At 35.1% G+C, this 17,903-nt stretch overlaps 1 protein-coding gene across 1 annotated transcript; it reads right to left on the reverse strand.

Annotated features, from left to right (window-relative positions):
* Positions 1 to 3,023: 3,023 nt before the first annotated feature.
* Positions 3,024 to 17,219, reverse strand: LOC123534384 (dynein regulatory complex subunit 2-like). The gene is made up of 10 exons (XM_045316611.2): positions 17,103 to 17,219; positions 12,829 to 12,978; positions 11,474 to 11,726; positions 10,378 to 10,601; positions 9,515 to 9,712; positions 8,845 to 8,922; positions 7,694 to 7,834; positions 5,751 to 5,903; positions 4,626 to 4,843; positions 3,024 to 3,556 (listed from the first exon to the last, which is right to left on the reverse strand). Exons 2-10 carry the CDS (start codon positions 12,964 to 12,966, stop codon positions 3,460 to 3,462), a joined length of 1,500 nt encoding a protein of 499 aa, XP_045172546.1. The 5' UTR covers positions 12,967 to 12,978; positions 17,103 to 17,219; the 3' UTR covers positions 3,024 to 3,459.
* Between the last annotated feature and the right edge of the window lie 684 nt (positions 17,220 to 17,903).

Consider the following 17,903-nt stretch of genomic DNA (forward strand, 5'->3'; position numbering starts at 1 on the left):
AATTATAGCTTTGATCTTAGAATTATTATATAAAGTTTCATTACAATATGTGCATATCTAACAACTCCAGACAAAAATGAAAATATGATTAGTATTCTACGCGACCAGTGTAATTACTATGCTGTTTTGCTGTGTTTAGCATTCAGGAAATTCAAAAAAACGCTCGAGGTCATATAACCTGATCACCATGCTGTTTTGTTGTCAACGGCAGTAAGAGACGTCAAAAAGACGCTCGATGTCATATGACCTGTTCACCATGCCGTTTTGTTGTCAATGGCAAGAGACGTCAAAAAGACGCTCGAGATCATATGAGCTGTTCACCATGCCGTTTTGTTGTCAGTGGCAAGAGACGTCAAAAAGACGCATGTCATGTGGCCAGTTAACCGTGCCGTTTTGTTGTCAATGGCAAGAGACGTAAAAAAGACGTCATAATTATGACCTGTTTACCATGCGGTTTTGTTGTCAATGGCAATTATTGGCGTCAACAAGACGCTCGGGGTCATATGACATGTTCTACATGCCGTTTGTGTTTTCAATGGAAATACGTAACGTCAAGATGATATTCTACGCCACGAGGCCAATTCACCGTGACGTTTTGTTGTCGATGGAAATGAGAAACCTCAACATGATGCTCGACATCAAGTGCCATTTTGTTGTCAGTGGAAATTAGAAAGGTAAAGGAGACAATCGACGTCATGTGGCCAGTTTACCGTGCCGTTTCGTTGCCAATGGTAATAAGAAACGTAAAGAAGACAATCGACGTCATGTGGCCAGTTTACCGTGACCTTTGTTGTCAATGGTAATAAGAAATGTCAACAAGGTGCTCGAGACTATGTGACAAGTTCTTCATGTTGTTTGTTTTTAATGGCAATAAGTCGTCGTTTGACGAGTTGTTTACCATTGGCAGTAACTGGCATTACTAAACCTACTGTTATTGAAATTACGAACGACAGGATAGTAAATGACAGTTGACCAACAACAGGGTCCTAGTAGTCATCTGAACATGTAATGATTCAATATTGTGTCCTCGGAAATAAACGACAGCAGTCTGGGCTCTTCCTGGCAACGGTAGTAAATGTTAAATTACTAACAAGGCACTCGTGATCACATGACCGGTTCACTATGAAATATTGTTTTTTTATGCAATGCCCCATTGTCTTGCGGGTGCTGACGCTCATCTGATTTTTATTGTATAATAGAACTATTGTCCTACCCATGATTTTCTAAGTCTAAAAAGGGCCATCATTCTTGCAAAAAGCAGGATAGAGTTATGTTTCTTGATGTACAGTGTCCACTTATGATGGTGAAAAACTGTTGCAAGTTTTAAAGCAATAGCTTTGATAGTTTATGAGAAAAGTATACTTAAACATAATACTCAACCAAGAAAATGATTTTCTAAGTCCAAAAGGGGCAATAATTATTGCAAAAAGCAGGATGGAGTTATGTTGCTTGCTGTACAGGGTCAGCTTATGATGGTGAACAAGTGTTGCAAGTTTCAAAGCAATAGCTTTGATAGTTTAAGAGAAAAAGTTGACCTAAACATAAAACTTAACCAAGAAATCTGATATTTTCTAAGTTCAAAAGGGGTCATAAATTTTGCAAAAAGCAGGATGGAGTTATGTTTCTTGCTGTACAGGGTCAGCTTATGATGGTGAACAAGTGTTGCAAGTTTTAAAGCAATAGCTTTGATAGTTTAGGATAAAAGCTGACCTAAACATAAAACTTAACCAAGAAAACTGATTTTCTAAGTCCAAAAGGGGCAATAATTCTTGCAAAAAGCAAGATGGAGTTATGTTTCTTGATGTACAGGGTCTGCTTATGATGGTAAACAAGTATTCCAAGTTTCAAAGCAATAGCTTTGATAGTTTAGGAGAAAAGCTGACCTAAACATAAAACTTAACCAAGAAATCTGATATTTTCTAAGTACAAAAGGGGCCATAAATCTTGCAAAAAGCAATATGGAGTTATGTTTCTTGCTATACTGGGTCAGCTTATGATGGTCAACAAGTATTCCAAGTTTCAAAGCAATAGCTTTGATAGTTTAGGAGAAAAGCTGACCTAAACATAAAACTTAACCAGGCAACGCCAACGCAGACGCCGACAACCGCTCAAGTGATGACAATAACTCATCATTTTTTTTCAAAAAATCAGATGAGCTAAAAATTACTAACAAGGCACTCGTGATCACATGACCGGTTCACTATGAAATATTGTTTTTTTATGCAATGCCCCATTGTCAGGTAACCATAATTTATATTTATTATCATACTGCATGTTTGTTGTCTTTAGTTTATACATAATTTATTTTAGGTCGATTGTGAAGGATGTTCTACAACTTATATTAATAACTCTCGATACCTCATTCCTGATGGAATCCATCGTCACGAGGGTATGAGAGAAGAGGCCAGTTTCCCTTTTAATGCTGAGCACCAAGCAAGGGAGCTACTGGTACCATTTTTCACGTCTTTGGTATGACGCGGCCGGGGGTCGAACCCACGACCTCCCGCACTCGAAGCGGACTTTGTCAATGGCAAAACATGGCATCTACTTGTGATGGTGTAATGTATCACTATCATAATCATTGACAATGACAAGAAATGCTGTAAAAACTGCGTCTGACAATAACGTGTCATATATATTTGCATTTTGTTGCCCAGTGAAATAAATGGAGCCAGCCTTATTCATATAAGTTATAATCACACTTAGAATCCTGTTTCTATCATAGAACTTTTCGGGTTCCACAGTCAAGATAAATGCTTAGCCTATTTTTTCAACCTTAATTTGAGATGTTAAGGTGCCCCCCTGGGCCTTTGGCACTCTTACTGGATGAAGTCCATTAATGGCAAAGTGATGATATAAAGTCATAGGTGGACCACCTAGGAAGACTTAAGTTCCTATATAGATACTTAATGCATTAACCGTTATGAAAAATATATAGCAAACACATGTTCAGAGTGTAACGACACAGTCTTCGAATGCAAATTTATATTTTGTTACAGAAAAAAAAAACAGAGAAAATAAAATTGTTCATATTACAATTTATTTTTTATTGTCATATTTTACAGTAAATTATAAAAGAAACAACATAATTAAGTAAAAGAATAAAGGAGATTTCCTTTCAAGAAAATACATCAAATTTGACAAATTCTTGACAAGTGCTGTTTTGGTGAACTATATGCATGCCAAAATATCTATATTTTGAAAACTCATGATTCTGAATGGAATGTTTTTCTTTAAAAACGATTTTTATTCAAAGACAGGCATCTAAAAGAATAAATGCTATATTTGATCAATTTATCTATACATAAAATGTACATACATCAAAACCATTGTTCATAAATAAGATATATTCTATATCACAGTTTTTTTCAAGTAACATAAATACATTCGACAAACAGAGTCCATAAGCACAGTTCATAAACAAAGTTCATTAACATATAAAAATAAAGTTCTACAACTCTAAGAAGGCAGTGTATGTTTAATCACATGAGCAGCTTCAACGACGGTCTGGGCAGCTGGTCTACGTATTCTTGGGTCATGAACTGGTACATTCAACCTGAAAAGAAAGGGGAAAATGTGACTAACCGTTCCATGCATACAAAAGTTGTTCTTTTTAAAATGCTAACCATATCATAAACAGTCTGTCATATCATACAAAAATAGACAGAAATTCTTAATCTAATACAGATGTGAATACTGACAAAAATATAAAGTAACTACTGGAAAGTTTCAATCAAACATGTTTACCAGAAAAGCAGTTAGTAGTACAAAGAGGTGAAAACACACACTAAAAACTGAAAGTGTAAACCAGTTGTATTTCAAGTGTCTGATTTCTTGTTTCTAAGCAGTGCCAGGTACAAGATGCCACGGAATCTTCTACTAAAGAATATTCTAAGACTCCCATACCTACACTATTTTTAGCAATAATCAATGCCAATGCTCCTGCCCTCTATATAATTTATGAGCCGCACCATGAGAAAACCAACATAGTGTATTTGCGACCAGCATGGATCCAGACCAGCCAGCACATTCGCACAGTCTGGTCAGGATCCATGCTGTTTGCTTTCAAAGCCAATTGCAATTAGAGAAATCGTTAGCGAACAGCATGGATCCTGACCAGACTGCGCAGATGCGCAGGCTTGTCTGGATCCATGCTGGTCATAAATGCACTATGTTGATTTTCTCAAGGTGCGGCTCAATTATAATGAGTCCAGAAGTGTAGTAAATAATGTTTCAGTCACTCAACATAGAGGTGGTGTGTACCAAACTTCCTTGTTAGATACCACTGCAGTGTTCAGGAATATAAATCTGAGCTTTGAGACCAGTCTGTGAACTCTTGTGTCTGTTTGGTTGTTTCTGAGATGAATCTGGATACTGACCAATGGTAAGGCTTCAGTCTTAGACTGGTCTCCAAAGTCAGTGTTTATAGCCTTGGAATCTGGGCCCATATTCATCAATGTTTTAAGTGTGAAATTTTAGACATCAAACCTTTCAAAATTCAAATAGCTAAGCTTAAAACGTTGAAAAATATGGACTCAGGTGTTTCATTATTAGGAGCAATTTCGTAAAGATTCAAGCCAACTTTACCTTTATAATTGGAATAACAAAACAAAAATGTAACATACTTGACGTTTGTTTTGTTGTTGACAATAAACAGTGGGTTGACTTGGCTGATGATCTCATCATTGACAGAAATGCCATCCAAATATTGCTTCAGCAAGGTACGTAACTGTTGGTTTTCTCCGAGTAATGTTTGTCTTTCTTTGTCCAGTGCTAGTTTATCTAGGAGAACTTTGTTGTGTCGTTTCCAAAAGTTTTCTAGGCTGGTGTATTCATGCATAGCCTGTTAAATGTACAAGGTAATTCAAATGATCACATACAAGAAGTATCCAAAACACTTTCTGGGTTTAACATTTCATTTACACAACCACAATTACAGGTCATTTGGCAACTCCCAAGCATTTCATGATGGAGGAAGACCGTAGGTGCCTCGCAGGCATTATTTCAGACAAGAGCAACCACCTGGACAGAATCACTGACCCTCTGTGAGATAATTAGATTTTTACACCCCAAGTGAGGTATTTGGGCCCTTGTCAGTCAGAGGCAAGTGACTCAAAATCAGTGACCATAACCACTCAGCCATGCAGGCCACTAGCAGAGAGCATAATTACTTGTATAGAAAAAAACTACTGCTAAAACACGAAACGGCAACTTTCTATGGACAAGAGTAAAACGAATGTGAGTTATTGGTAGGTACTCATGTGTACTAATTATGGTGAAAGTGCAATTCTTGAACAGTCTCTGTTGCTTATAAATCAGGATAATACATGAATTTTCAGTTAATTATTTTGAACAATTCAAATACCAGCTAGCCTACATTACACAAGGTTTTGTTAAAATATAAGCAGTAGAAAAAAAAGTGCTCAGCAAAATCACAGACTAATAAAATTGGCCTCTTCTGATATTTGCCAATGTTAGACACAAAAGTAGAAACAATATTTTATTATTACTTGCAACATAATTTTGATGGTTGCATCAACTGACAAAAAATGACCAAAACTCGGACCTGCAATATCCTGATGCTCTATCCCTAATCCATTGTGCCACCTAGCTTTGCATCACTGTATTTCCCTTAAAATGTGTGGACTTTCTTTTCTAACCCAGGGGAGGCAATGACATTCATGCCAAAGGGAGACAACTGTTTAACAAAAGCACAAATTACAAAACAAACACTATAAGAGTTAACTTACATTAGCAAGAGGTTCTGATGGAGCCTCGATAACTGCTGCATCCACATCCTCCTGTTCTTCTTTAGTGAGTGAAGATGCATAGAAGGGAAGTACTTTCTCCTCTTCTGTCTCCAACTTACGACACATCTCCGATACCTTAAGTATCTGTTCTACCTAAAACCAGTCATAGAATGAATTAATTGTAGTTAAACATTTTAAGTATCAAATCTTCTTTCTGCATTTTGAAAGTGTTCTATTTATTAGCTTTGCAATGCAGAACATAAAATAATATCAAGCAAGTGTTAGAGCAATGTTGTTATTGTTTTCAGTTCTTTTAAAATCAGACATGGAGTCCATTCAATATTCTTTTAGTTTAGCCATTGCTAGAGACTGTGGGGGGATGCTACACTTTTCATTGTATCTCAATAACAGACCTAATCACACAGAGCTTGCTATTTTTCATGCATTCAAAGGATCTCCTTTTCTCTTTATATACTGAGCAGCTGTAATAAATGTATGGTCAAAGGGAGGTAATTCAATCACAAATTTAATGACCATAATATACAATAAATAAACAAAGTGCCTTATTACTGACCATTTTTAATCTTGCCTGCAGGATACATTTGTTGATATTGTCCCAATGAGAATTCACAATCTTATCATTTTTGTTGTTGTCTGTCACCCATTTGTAATATTTTAGTTTAGATGATGTAGGGTATGTGCTACAAAGCTACTTTTTTATCTGCCAAATCTGTTACACATTTTTTTTTTCAAATTCAGCTTTGTTTTGTAAGATGCAAGTATAATTTATCAGGCCTTCAGAGTTGGAAATAAGTACTTTTTGCATATGTAAGGTATCTTTTATCATTTTCATTTTATTTGAAAAAATGTGATTTTCATTGAAAAATCATTTATAATTATCCGGCATTTGAAAATTACCAATACAAAACAATGTGTGTTTATAATAACTCATATATACTGAAAGTTTCGTGTCGATACATTTTCACCGAAAGATGGGATCAAAATTACAACTTTAACAAAATTAATACTGCTGAAACTAACATGGAAAAGATTTAATATTTTTCAAAACAAATTTTTAAAGAAAAAATCAAAATTAACTGAGATATAATTATTATCCTTCTTCAGAAAAATGACAAAGTCAACAGTAATGCCTTATACCGAAAGAGAAATCAACATTCACAGAGCTTGCTATTTTTCATGCTTCCATTAACAGCTGTGACAATTTTATGGCCAAAGGGAGGTAATTCAATTAGAAATTTAATGACCATTATGATATACAATAAATAAACCATGTGTCTTATTAGTGATAAATTTTAACTGTCCCACTAAGAGTTCACAATTTCATCATTTTTATTGTTGTATGTCACTCAATCATAACATTTCAGTTTAGATCATCATAGTTTTTCAACAGTTAGATCATGCAGTAATGCGTTACTAACTGACTACTTTATTAGTAAATCTGTAAAAGTTTTCTGGGCAAATTAGATGCAGGTATCAATTATGTATCATTTAACAGGTTTTCTGAGTTTAAAGTAGGTGCTTTTTGAATGTTTAAGGTACAGTTAATCACTTTAATTTTATTGGCAAAACTGTGATTTTCATTTGAAAATTATTTGTAACTTCCTGGTAATATTAAAATTTTGAAAAAAAAGTGTGTTTATAACAACTGATATATACACTGAGGGTTTCAGTTAAATACATGTACACCTATAGATAGGATCAACATTGCAATTTTTAGAAATTTTAAACTGCTGAAATTTACAATGGAAAAGACTGTAATTCTTTTTTATTCTAAAGACAAAAATCAAAATTAATTGAGATAATTTAACACCAATCTTCAGAATATTAAATTCAATGGACAGGTAATGTTATATACTGAATGAGAAATCAACAAACATAAAACATGTTAGAGAATAGATGATACAACAGTACCTAACACTTACCTTATCATTTTGTCTTTTGACTTCTTTGATAGCTGCGTTACTCTCGAGTGTAACCTTGGTGAGCTTATCTCTTTCTGCTTCTCGTACTTTGTTCATTTGAGCTTTGAGCTCCTGGAAATGTTTCAACATCTTTTCTCTTTCCTTTAATGTAAAATTAGGAATTTGAGCTGTGTATGTAATACAAAAACAAAATCAAGTGAAAAACTGATTGTATAGAGATTTATCTTAATTCAACCTGTGTATAACATGTTCTCTACAACACTGAATCTCAACCCTTTTTCAGCTATAGTAATTGTGACCAGTTTAACGACAAGTACATGAATTCCAAAACCTAACACTTTTCTCCACAATGAACCCATAACTTCCACACATACAAAACAAGATATAATGGTATTAGGTACCTCTCCCACCTATAATCAGCTTACATACACCTGTTTTGCTTGTTTTAAACTCCTCCCCTCTAAATACTAGTCCATAACTATCGGCTTTCAATAATTCAGCTGCAGCATGTTGAAATAATGTCTTGTTTTGTATCATGAGATTTTCAGATTTTTACAGATCTAGATGTGAAATCTCTAATTTATAACATTATCTATGATTTCCAGTCACATTTTCATATACTGTATTTATTGCACAATGGTATACTAACCCTTACCATGCTGGACACGATTGATTCTGCCTTTGCGAGCAGTGTAGATCATGATCATCCTGCACATCCATGCAGTCTGATCATGACCTGCACTGTTCGCCATTCAGTCAGTATTTTTTTGGTAAGCACCCCTTCTAACAGTTAATGGTACTGTCCAAATTGAAAGATGGACAAGTTCATCATAGAACTTTAGCAGGATAAGGACTAAAAGGATGCATACAGTACTTCACAAGACACTTTTAATTCTGACAGAAGTGGCATGAGGCATTGACAGGTCAATCAAAGGAAAAGTAAATTTTGTAATTTGATTCTGTTTGCTTGCTTGTTGTTTAACTCTTTTTTTTTCAACAGTACAGTTATGAAACCGCCATCAGTTATTCTAAGTTTTTCCCCGGAGTACAAAGGTGACTTCTCTGCATATAACTGACATCCTGTCCACATAAACCTCAGGTGGAACAGGATTACACTTAAATGGCAATTTGGATGTATGTAAATACACTACCTCCTTCAACATTTTGTTTCTCTCCTCACATTCCTTAGCATTTGTTGCCATCTTTGACTTCAACGCAGCTATCTGATCCTAAAAGGTGAGGGAAATACAACTATATAGTTAGTTTATACATAGCTTAACAAATGATGCAAAAATTTGTCCAACAGAACTTATCGAAAACACTCATTTCTTTAGAATAGTTTAATAAACTGATAATATAGTAGCTACAACAATTTAGCCCTAAATTAATGTATTCCATCAGCCATCCTTATGAAAATTATTCAGGTCTGCATAATTGTTTTAACCCTTAGCCTGTTGGCGGCAAGTGATTCTGCCTCTGCGACCAGTGCAGACTAAGATCAGCCTGCACAGATGTTCGCCATTCAGTCAATATCTTTATGGTAAGCACCACTTTTAACAGTTAATGGTACTGTCCAAATTGAAAGATGGGAAAGTTCATTTTAGAAATTAAGCAGGGTAAGGGTAAAAAGACAATTCTGTACACCTAATTTTTTAAAGCCAAAAATGTCCTTTTTTCAACAAAATATTTAGAGGTAAATTTTCTGGAAGCTTCTCAAAACCTAAAATCAGGATTTGTCCTATAAAATCCCATGATTGTTTTTTTTTAATTCAAAACTGTACAAATACTATACAAATAAAAACTTTTTTTTATACAGCTTACTGATATTCTCTGTAATTTTCTCATTTGTGACTCAATCTCTTTTGCACTTCTTTCATCCTTGACTTTCAGGGCTTCAAATGCTGTTTTTCTTTCCTCTGTGGTCATGTTATAGTTCTGCAGAGCATCTCGGAACTGCATCCATAAGTTATCTACTTTCTGTTCTAACTGGACACGCAGTGCATGTTTCTCCTCCAGATTCTAGGAATACATGAAAAAAAAATACTGTATTACCTGTGTTATGATACCTCTCTAGAAATGGAGATATTTTCTTTACAACTTTATATTAATCCTTTGTAATGTACCCCATCCAGAACAAAAACCTTTGCTCTACAAACATATTTAAGTCTTTCTGTCAGTATTAACTCTTGGGAGACTGCAAGTTATATGTTTTCAATTTGATTTTAAATTATTACAACAAAACTCCTATGCAGTTAAGGTGTCCATGAAGAAAATACACACTGACAAAAAGCTCAGCAAACATTATCTATATCATGCCTATACAAGACCAGTGTGGTTTTCAGTTTTGGTGCCTATACAAATTTCGCAAAGTTGATAGATTGTTACCAACATACAGCAGTAAGATGTTTATGTCTGATATCTGATGAATGTCAGATCAAAATCACTGAGTAGGTACCTATCCATATTTGTCCGTTATACAACAAATGTTTGCTGGAAAGGCTGTTAAAAACATATAAACAATTCTGCAAGCACAAAATAGCCAATGGTAAGATCATTTGAGACCTCAGATAATTAACTTGAGCATTTTACTTGTCCACATGTTAGCTTAAGGTTGCAAATTCATTTAAAATCAATAAAAATTTTGTTCACATAAACCACAGTAAGAAATCCACCATTTCAAATACCTTATTCTTAATTTCATCCCTCATACTCTGGAACTCGCCTTTTGCTTCTGCCTCTCTTTCCTGAAAGTTTTGTTCCATTGCAAAAAGAATATCAGCTATATCATTCATCTCTGTGTTATGTTGGTCTACCATGATGGCACGCTCAGTGTCAAACTCTTCTTTTATAATCTCTAACTCATCCACGTACTCGTCTTTTAATTTCTGTAATCTTGACTTCTGTAAATCTGCAGAATCAATATCAAGTGAATTTAAATAGTGATATAGAGCAAACCTTAAATGCTACTAATATGTAGCTATTAATATCAAATTAAATCAAACAACTTGCAGATTATTTGTAAATTCCAAACATTAACACAGGTCTGTAGATTTGACATCTGGTAATTTGACATCTTAACTTGTGTATGGTGGTATGTTTTTATCACCTCACAATGTTATGCTGTCACTGCTGAATACCATAGCATGTTCATTTATAAAGATTTTTGCACAAGTCAATTTAAAGTGTTTGTGCCTCTACCCTGAGTCCATATAGTAGGGGTATTAAAACATTAGTCTGATCCTGGATGCTGTAACCGACATGTGGATTTTCTCAGGTTTGGATCACATGAAACATGCAAGCATCAAGACTTTAGTGTGATCTGACTTAGCAAATGTGTAATTAAGAGCTGAATGCAAGCTAGATCAAGCTACATAATAAATCTTCAACTATTAACCCAGAAATGACAATATATTTCTCTGAAACAAAAACCACTATTTATAAACTTATTATCAGGGCCCTGAATATTAATGAAAGCAAGAATCTAATTTCCGTGTAATGCAATACAGATTTTTTTCCTGTTCTTATTGATATTTGTGAAATACAATTAATCAATATATTTACAAAATTATATCTATCTGTATTATGATAAAACTTTTATCGCTTAGGTCACAGCTGTGTTTAGACCAATGGAAAGAACTATAAATCTAGATCTAATAATAAAATCTCATTTGCACTGCTAAGGAGATATTCCAAAATAACATCTGATTTTATCATGATTTAACTCTGAACATACCATGCAGAATTCATTTTGTTTATGTATGAATCACTGAAGAAAATTACCTATGAGGTTGTCTATATTCTGGAGATGACTCCTCAGTGCCATAGCATACTGTTCCTCTGCCTCCATCAGATCCTTGGCCAGCGACTTAATCACCGCATCTTTCCGGTCCACAACACGCTCAAATGTCTGACTGAGAATTTCTATATCTTTCTTGAGTTCCTTCGATTTAGCTTCTCTCATAATATTCCGCCACTGGTGATTTAGTTTGTTCAAGTTAAACCTTGTGGCTCGTTCTTCTTTCGTTAATTTGTCCTAGTCATCAGAAAAATGAATAAGTAGTTTCATGTTGATTTTTTAGCTGATGATGATTTTAATTCAAAGTCAAAAGAAATGATTCTGATATAAATTCTTATTTAAAACAAAAAACGTGAACAGTCTCAGTTTAATCAAAATTTTCGGAATATGTTTTATGAATTTAAAAACTTACTGTAGTGAAGCTTCAATGATATAATAACCATTAACTGTGAAATCATTAATATTCGTGGGGGACTAATTTTTGTGGATTTCGTGGTTGAGTCAATTTAATGCCAACGAACATGTAAAATTCCCATTCATTTTATGTTCAAAAGTTGAAATCCACGAATTCATATCCCCACAAAATTGCCTTTTGACTAAAACCACAAAATTTTATGCCCACGAAATTAAATGATTTTACAGTATACAGATAAAATAAAATATTCTAAAATAAGCAAATTTGTTTATGTATATAATCTTAGCCAGTGCTGGCAGCCAGTGATTCTGCCTTTGCGACCAGTGCAGACCAAGATCAGCCTGCATATCCGTGCAGTCTGATCATGGTCTGCACTGTTCGCTATTCAGTCAGCCCTTCGAATAATAAATGGTATTGCCCAAATTGAATGATGGAGCAGTCCATTACAGAAATTTGGCAGAGTAAGGGTTAACAAAAAACGAATGAACCTTTGAAGTTATTTTCCGACAAAATCACTGTTTGTATATCACAATTATCATGTCACAGTACCAATTATTACAGCAGCTTGCTGAAAAATTTTAATGGATGTGATCTGGTGACTGTAGTTTATGATGTACAAAGTAATCCTTTCTCTTGTTTCAGATCCGAAATGAGATATCTAAAGCAGTAATATTTTGTTGAATAAAACCATTGAGGTTCAGACCTGCAATCTATCATGTCACTTGGTCTTCACTCTATCTTACAACATTTCTTCACATCTGAGCTCCGCACAATAATTCATTTCAAATTTAGGGTAAATTATTTCTTAAAATTAGGTTAATTAAGTTTAATATAAGTGTAGTACTGCATAATTAATTATCCAGAATAAATTAATATGTAATCAACATATTTTGTACAGATGTTAAAATGATCTGGTTTTAGTACTTTTAAGAACTGTGTAAGCATGTCTTCTTTCTTTTTTCTCATTTCTTCTTCAGCTAAACGTTTTTGTTCCTCATAGGCCAGTCTCTCCTCCTCTGTCATCTTCGACAGCTTTCCCGACTTCTTCTTCTTGGCTGGCATCTTGATGTTTTACTGAAATAAGATAGCGTAAATACGAAATGGTGAGTTTTAACTTAATATTTAACATTCTGTGTGGGATTTACAGACATTTTATGTTAAAGGGAACACTGAATTCTTTTGGACTAAACTTTATTTAAACTAATTTGCTTTTTATATTCATGTAACTGGTGAATGTAGACTGAACACATATATAGCTGCCAAAAGGCAATGTTCATTACATGACATTTAAATGATACTGGTTGTCTTTACAATGGAACCTTGCTTGTGTTAACCTAAAAAACAAAACTGCATGGGTATACTGAACTGATAAAGGATACTAAACATGAGGTCTTAAAACAAAATGATTGGCAGAAACAAAACAACCAAAAGAAGACATTGGCTGAAGTTCTTTGATTATCTGATATCTATAATGTAGACAGGATGAGAAGCTAATCTGTAAATTTACCACTTTCCTAGACCTGTTCATGTCCTAACATATATTTGATACCTATGAAATACTTCCGTAATCCTAGCTTATCCTCATAGAGTTCATCCAGAAACTAATAATCCCAGCTGATATGTGTTTTCAAAAAGTTACACTATCCAGTATGTACATCATTATTTTACAATTCTAAATACAAGTGGCTTCAGGGTGGAATGAACAAAGTGAACTGTGCTGTAAATACTAACTGTTCACATTAAACAAGACTTTCTACACATATGCAGTCAGAGGGTGCGAATTAACAAGAAAGCTCTTTAGTGATCCACTGTCTTAGATATGCCCAGTAACCAAATGCATATAGTAGGTTACAAATGGACACAGTTGTGCACTGCAGCAGTGCACATTTTGGGCCATATATGGACCGATGACATGATTGGTTTTATGTAGAGTCAGTGTACCTGGTTTTTCACACTTTTTACACACTTCTTGAAATAAACTGAAATATGTGGAAGCAATTTATTATTTTGCATTTTCAGGCAGAAGAATAGATACATGGCTCTATATTTATGCACTAGGTTATTTTTCATGTGATAACTGCTCACCACTGTTAGCTCTCCAATATAGCCAGAAAATGACCCATTATTTGGACATATTTGTACCCGGTTTCGCACACCATGACAAAAATTCTCTAATTCTTTCTACAGTATGGATATTGGTTGAATCGAAATTGCACAACACTGATACTTCTGTAGAAACTGTATTTTTAGCTGTCATTATCATAATGATGTCGCTATACCATGCACAAACGAGGTACCCTCAGTGGTGTCTAATTTTATGCTGTCTCGGTGATACTTTTACTACACTTTTATATATCTTTGTCTTTTATCAGAATGCCTGCTTGTCGTTTCTATACAAACCCTGATGAGGCTTGGAACTCATTTAAGGACAGCCTAAATGAATCTTGTATCAAGCATATCCCTACTAAAATATCCAAATCCCGTGCCGACTTGCCTTGGTTAACTCCCAGAATTATCAGGCTTATCCACAAGCGTGATAAACTCTATCACAAACTCAACAAATCCCCAAATCAAGCTAAGAACCAGAAACTGAAGTCCCTAAAATCCTACATTATAACAAAGGCAAATAAGAGCCTCCTACTGGTCATACATGGAAAACGTCATCTTTAGCCATGATTCCCAACCTGGTAGAAATAAGAAATTCTATAGCTACATCAAACATAACAAAAAAGAAAATGTCGGCATAGCTCCACTCAAATCAGATGGTTTCACCCATACTGATCCTGTCACTAAAGCAAACATCCTTAACAAGCAATTTGAATCAGTTTTCTCCCCACCTAAGCCCCTAAGCCTTAAACATTTGTGCTTCAAACTGTTAACATCCCCTTCCTCCCTAATGGACCAAATAAATGTGACTCCAGAGGGTGTTGACAAGCTCCTTCTTGGCCTATCCCCACATAAAGCGTCGGGGCCAGACGAAATATCCCCCCGTGTTCTCAAGGAACCTCATCAAGAAATCGTCCCCGTCCTTTGCCACATCTTCAATTTATCCCTAAATACAGGCATTGTCCCTCAAGACTGGAAAAAGGCAACAGTTGCACCAGTCTTTAAAAAAGGTCTCAAATCAAAACCCAGCAACTATCGACCAATCTCTCTGACCTGTATTGCGTCCAAACTCCTTGAGCACATCGTGGTTTCAAATCTTATGTCCTTCTTTGACAAACACAATATTATCAGCCAGTTCCAGCATGGTTTCAGGTCGGGTCATAGTTGCGAAACTCAGCTTATTAATTTTACCCAGGAACTTTATAGTAATTTAGAACAAGGCCAACAAACTGACGTCATCGTAATGGATTTTTCTAAGGCATTTGACAAAGTTGACCATTTGAGGCTAACTTACAAGTTACAATCCCTAGGTGTTAGTCCCCAAATAACTAATTGGGTCAAATCTTTCCTCTCTAATCGTACCCAGAAGGTCGCAGTTGAAGGTCACCTGTCCAGCGAACTTCCAGTCCTGTCTGGAGTTCCACAGGGGTCTGTCCTTGGGCCTTGCCTTTTCCTTGTATACATTAACAACCTGCCTGACTCAGTCAAATGTAAAACCCGTATGTTTGCAGATGACACCATCGTTTACCTCACTGTCAAATCAAATAATGATAGCATAGCCCTTCAAGAAGATCTCCATAAATTAGAAACATGGGAAAGAGTCTGGCAAATGGAATTTAACCCCGACAAATGTGAAGTCCTTAGAGTAAGTAGGAAGAGAAATCCCTTTATATATCCCTACAGGTTACATAATACAGAGTTAAAGTCCACCTCATCAGCTAAATACCTAGGAGTAACTATCTCCAATGACTTGAACTGGTCACTACACATAGAAAACATAACTTCTAAGGCAACCTCTTCCCTTCGATTTATTCAGAGAAATGTCAAGACAGATAACATAAAGGTCAAAGAAGCTGCATACACCACCTATGTCCGCCCACAGCTAGAATACTGTTCAACTGTGTGGCATCCCTGGCAGAAAACCCTCACCCATAAACTTGAACGAGTCCAAAGGTCAGCAGCTAGGTATGTTATGAATGATTACAACTATACAAGCAGTGTAACTGAAATGTTGAAATCCTTAGAATGGAAAACTCTCCAGTACCGTAGGTTAAACTGTTCATTACTTTTGTTTTACAAAGTAAGGACCCAGACCGTTGCTATTGACCAAGGTTACTTGTCCCCCATTAGAAACCTGAACTACTTGATCCCTTATTCCAGCACTCAATACTTTGCTAACTCTTATTTCCCTAGAACCATCCGTCTCTGGAACTCCCTCCCCACATCAGTCAAAGCTAGCCCCAGCCTCAGTATCTTTACAGAGAGGCTGGCGGCAGTCACTATGTAATTCTTCCATTCTGTCCTATTTTAACTGTAGCATACTGTCCTTTTATCTTTTACTTTTAATACTGTAATATACTAAATTTCTTTAACAACTGTTTCTCTGACAGCGCCGACCAGTCATAATCGGAAATCGATTGTTGGTTGTAACGATGTAGATGTAGATGTAGATGTAGAAAACTATAGGAACATTCAAAAGGAGACCTGGTCCCTTGATTTCACCAGTTTAAATTTCTCTTGGCAAGTACATGTATTTCATTACAAGAAACGGAAAATTCTTTGGTACGCGAAACCGTGAACTGTGCGAAACCGAGTACACTTACTATATGCATAATTTTCATGTTTTAAAACTTATATTGCTTTGTGTTTTAAGCTATTTATATCTTTGAAGGAATGCCCAAAATATACTTTGATCTAATTCTGACCCTCGCACAAGTCTGTGTTAATTCGCATGCATGGAAGGAAGTGTTAAGGGGATCAAAACTACAGCATAAAAGGCTACTTTTCAATATGGAGTGTTCATTTCAGCAAAGAGATAGGAAACTGAACATTTCAGAATACTAAGGGGTTTGATTTTTCATATGTTAATAAGTGATGCTTAATCTCATACAAATGTGGGTACTGCTGGCGTATTTTCATGCTAAACTGCAGGTTAACCTTAACTTGAGCATGTTTAGAGTTTTAAATTATGCCAATGTTTTCCATCACTCGAGTTTTGGTAGACTTCTGTGCATTCTGACACATAAATGTAGGTAATGTTTATCGAAATTACTGAATAAAAATTATCATGACACTATGATCAAATAATTTACCTGTTATTTTAAAGAAAATTGCTGTCAAAAGATAAACAATCAAATTCGTATTGATCCGTGTTGTCCGTGGATACTGAAACGGTGACCTGTTTCACAAAGAAATTATGAAAAGCGCTTAATTTTTAGGTATGAGACTGCTACTGTTTTTCCTTCGGCCATAAACCACAAAGTGTTTATGTCTGTCATTTAACATGATCAGTTTGATCAGAATAATGATGTTCATATCCTAAGCGAATGTTTAAATAACTTATTTTAAAGGAGGACTTTATTTTTCACCAGTATCTTAATATTTTTCTGTATACTTAATGTATGGCGTCCTGATGGGCAGACTATAGATACAAGATACAAATGATATTTAAAGTCGGTGAAAAAGAACACTAATGCGTTTTTAGAAAATGGTTTAAGACATCTACCACATCAAATCAGATTTGTTATCGACTGATAAACAGCTGCATTTCAGAAGTCAATAAAGGAAGAAGAACTACTTAAGAGCAGACAAATGTGCCAGGCCACGAGACTTTTTGCCCAAATGCGGCAAACGAGATTTCGAGAAAATCGCGTTTAAAGCGTGACGTCGTGTAAGTAATTGTTTCTCGCACCGGTGTCTCAATTACTCCTTTATTTTTTTCCAATAAATTATGCAATAGGTAAATATTGAAGCTCTGTCAATAGATATATATATACATTATCATATCCCACCCACTTAATATACTATGAAATAGTTCAGGTTGGCAAGTAAATCGCGTATTTATAGGCATTTCTTTATTTAATCATCAGAAAAGGTATTTATTACATACAAAA

This window comes from Mercenaria mercenaria, chromosome 12 (genome assembly GCF_021730395.1).
Source record: "Mercenaria mercenaria strain notata chromosome 12, MADL_Memer_1, whole genome shotgun sequence".
NCBI lineage: Eukaryota > Metazoa > Mollusca > Bivalvia > Venerida > Veneridae > Mercenaria > Mercenaria mercenaria.

Coding starts and splice junctions, on each gene's coding strand:
- LOC123534384 (XM_045316611.2), bottom strand. CDS start 12,966: ATGCCAGCCAAGAAGAAGAAGTCGGGAAAGCTGTCGAAGATGACAGAG. Junction 10,602..11,473: donor GAATATAGACAACCTCATAG/GTAATTTTCTTC, acceptor TTGATTCTGCAG/ATTTACAGAAGTCAAGATTA. Junction 8,923..9,514: donor GAAAATTACAGAGAATATCA/GTAAGCTGTATA, acceptor CTCACCTTTTAG/GATCAGATAGCTGCGTTGAA.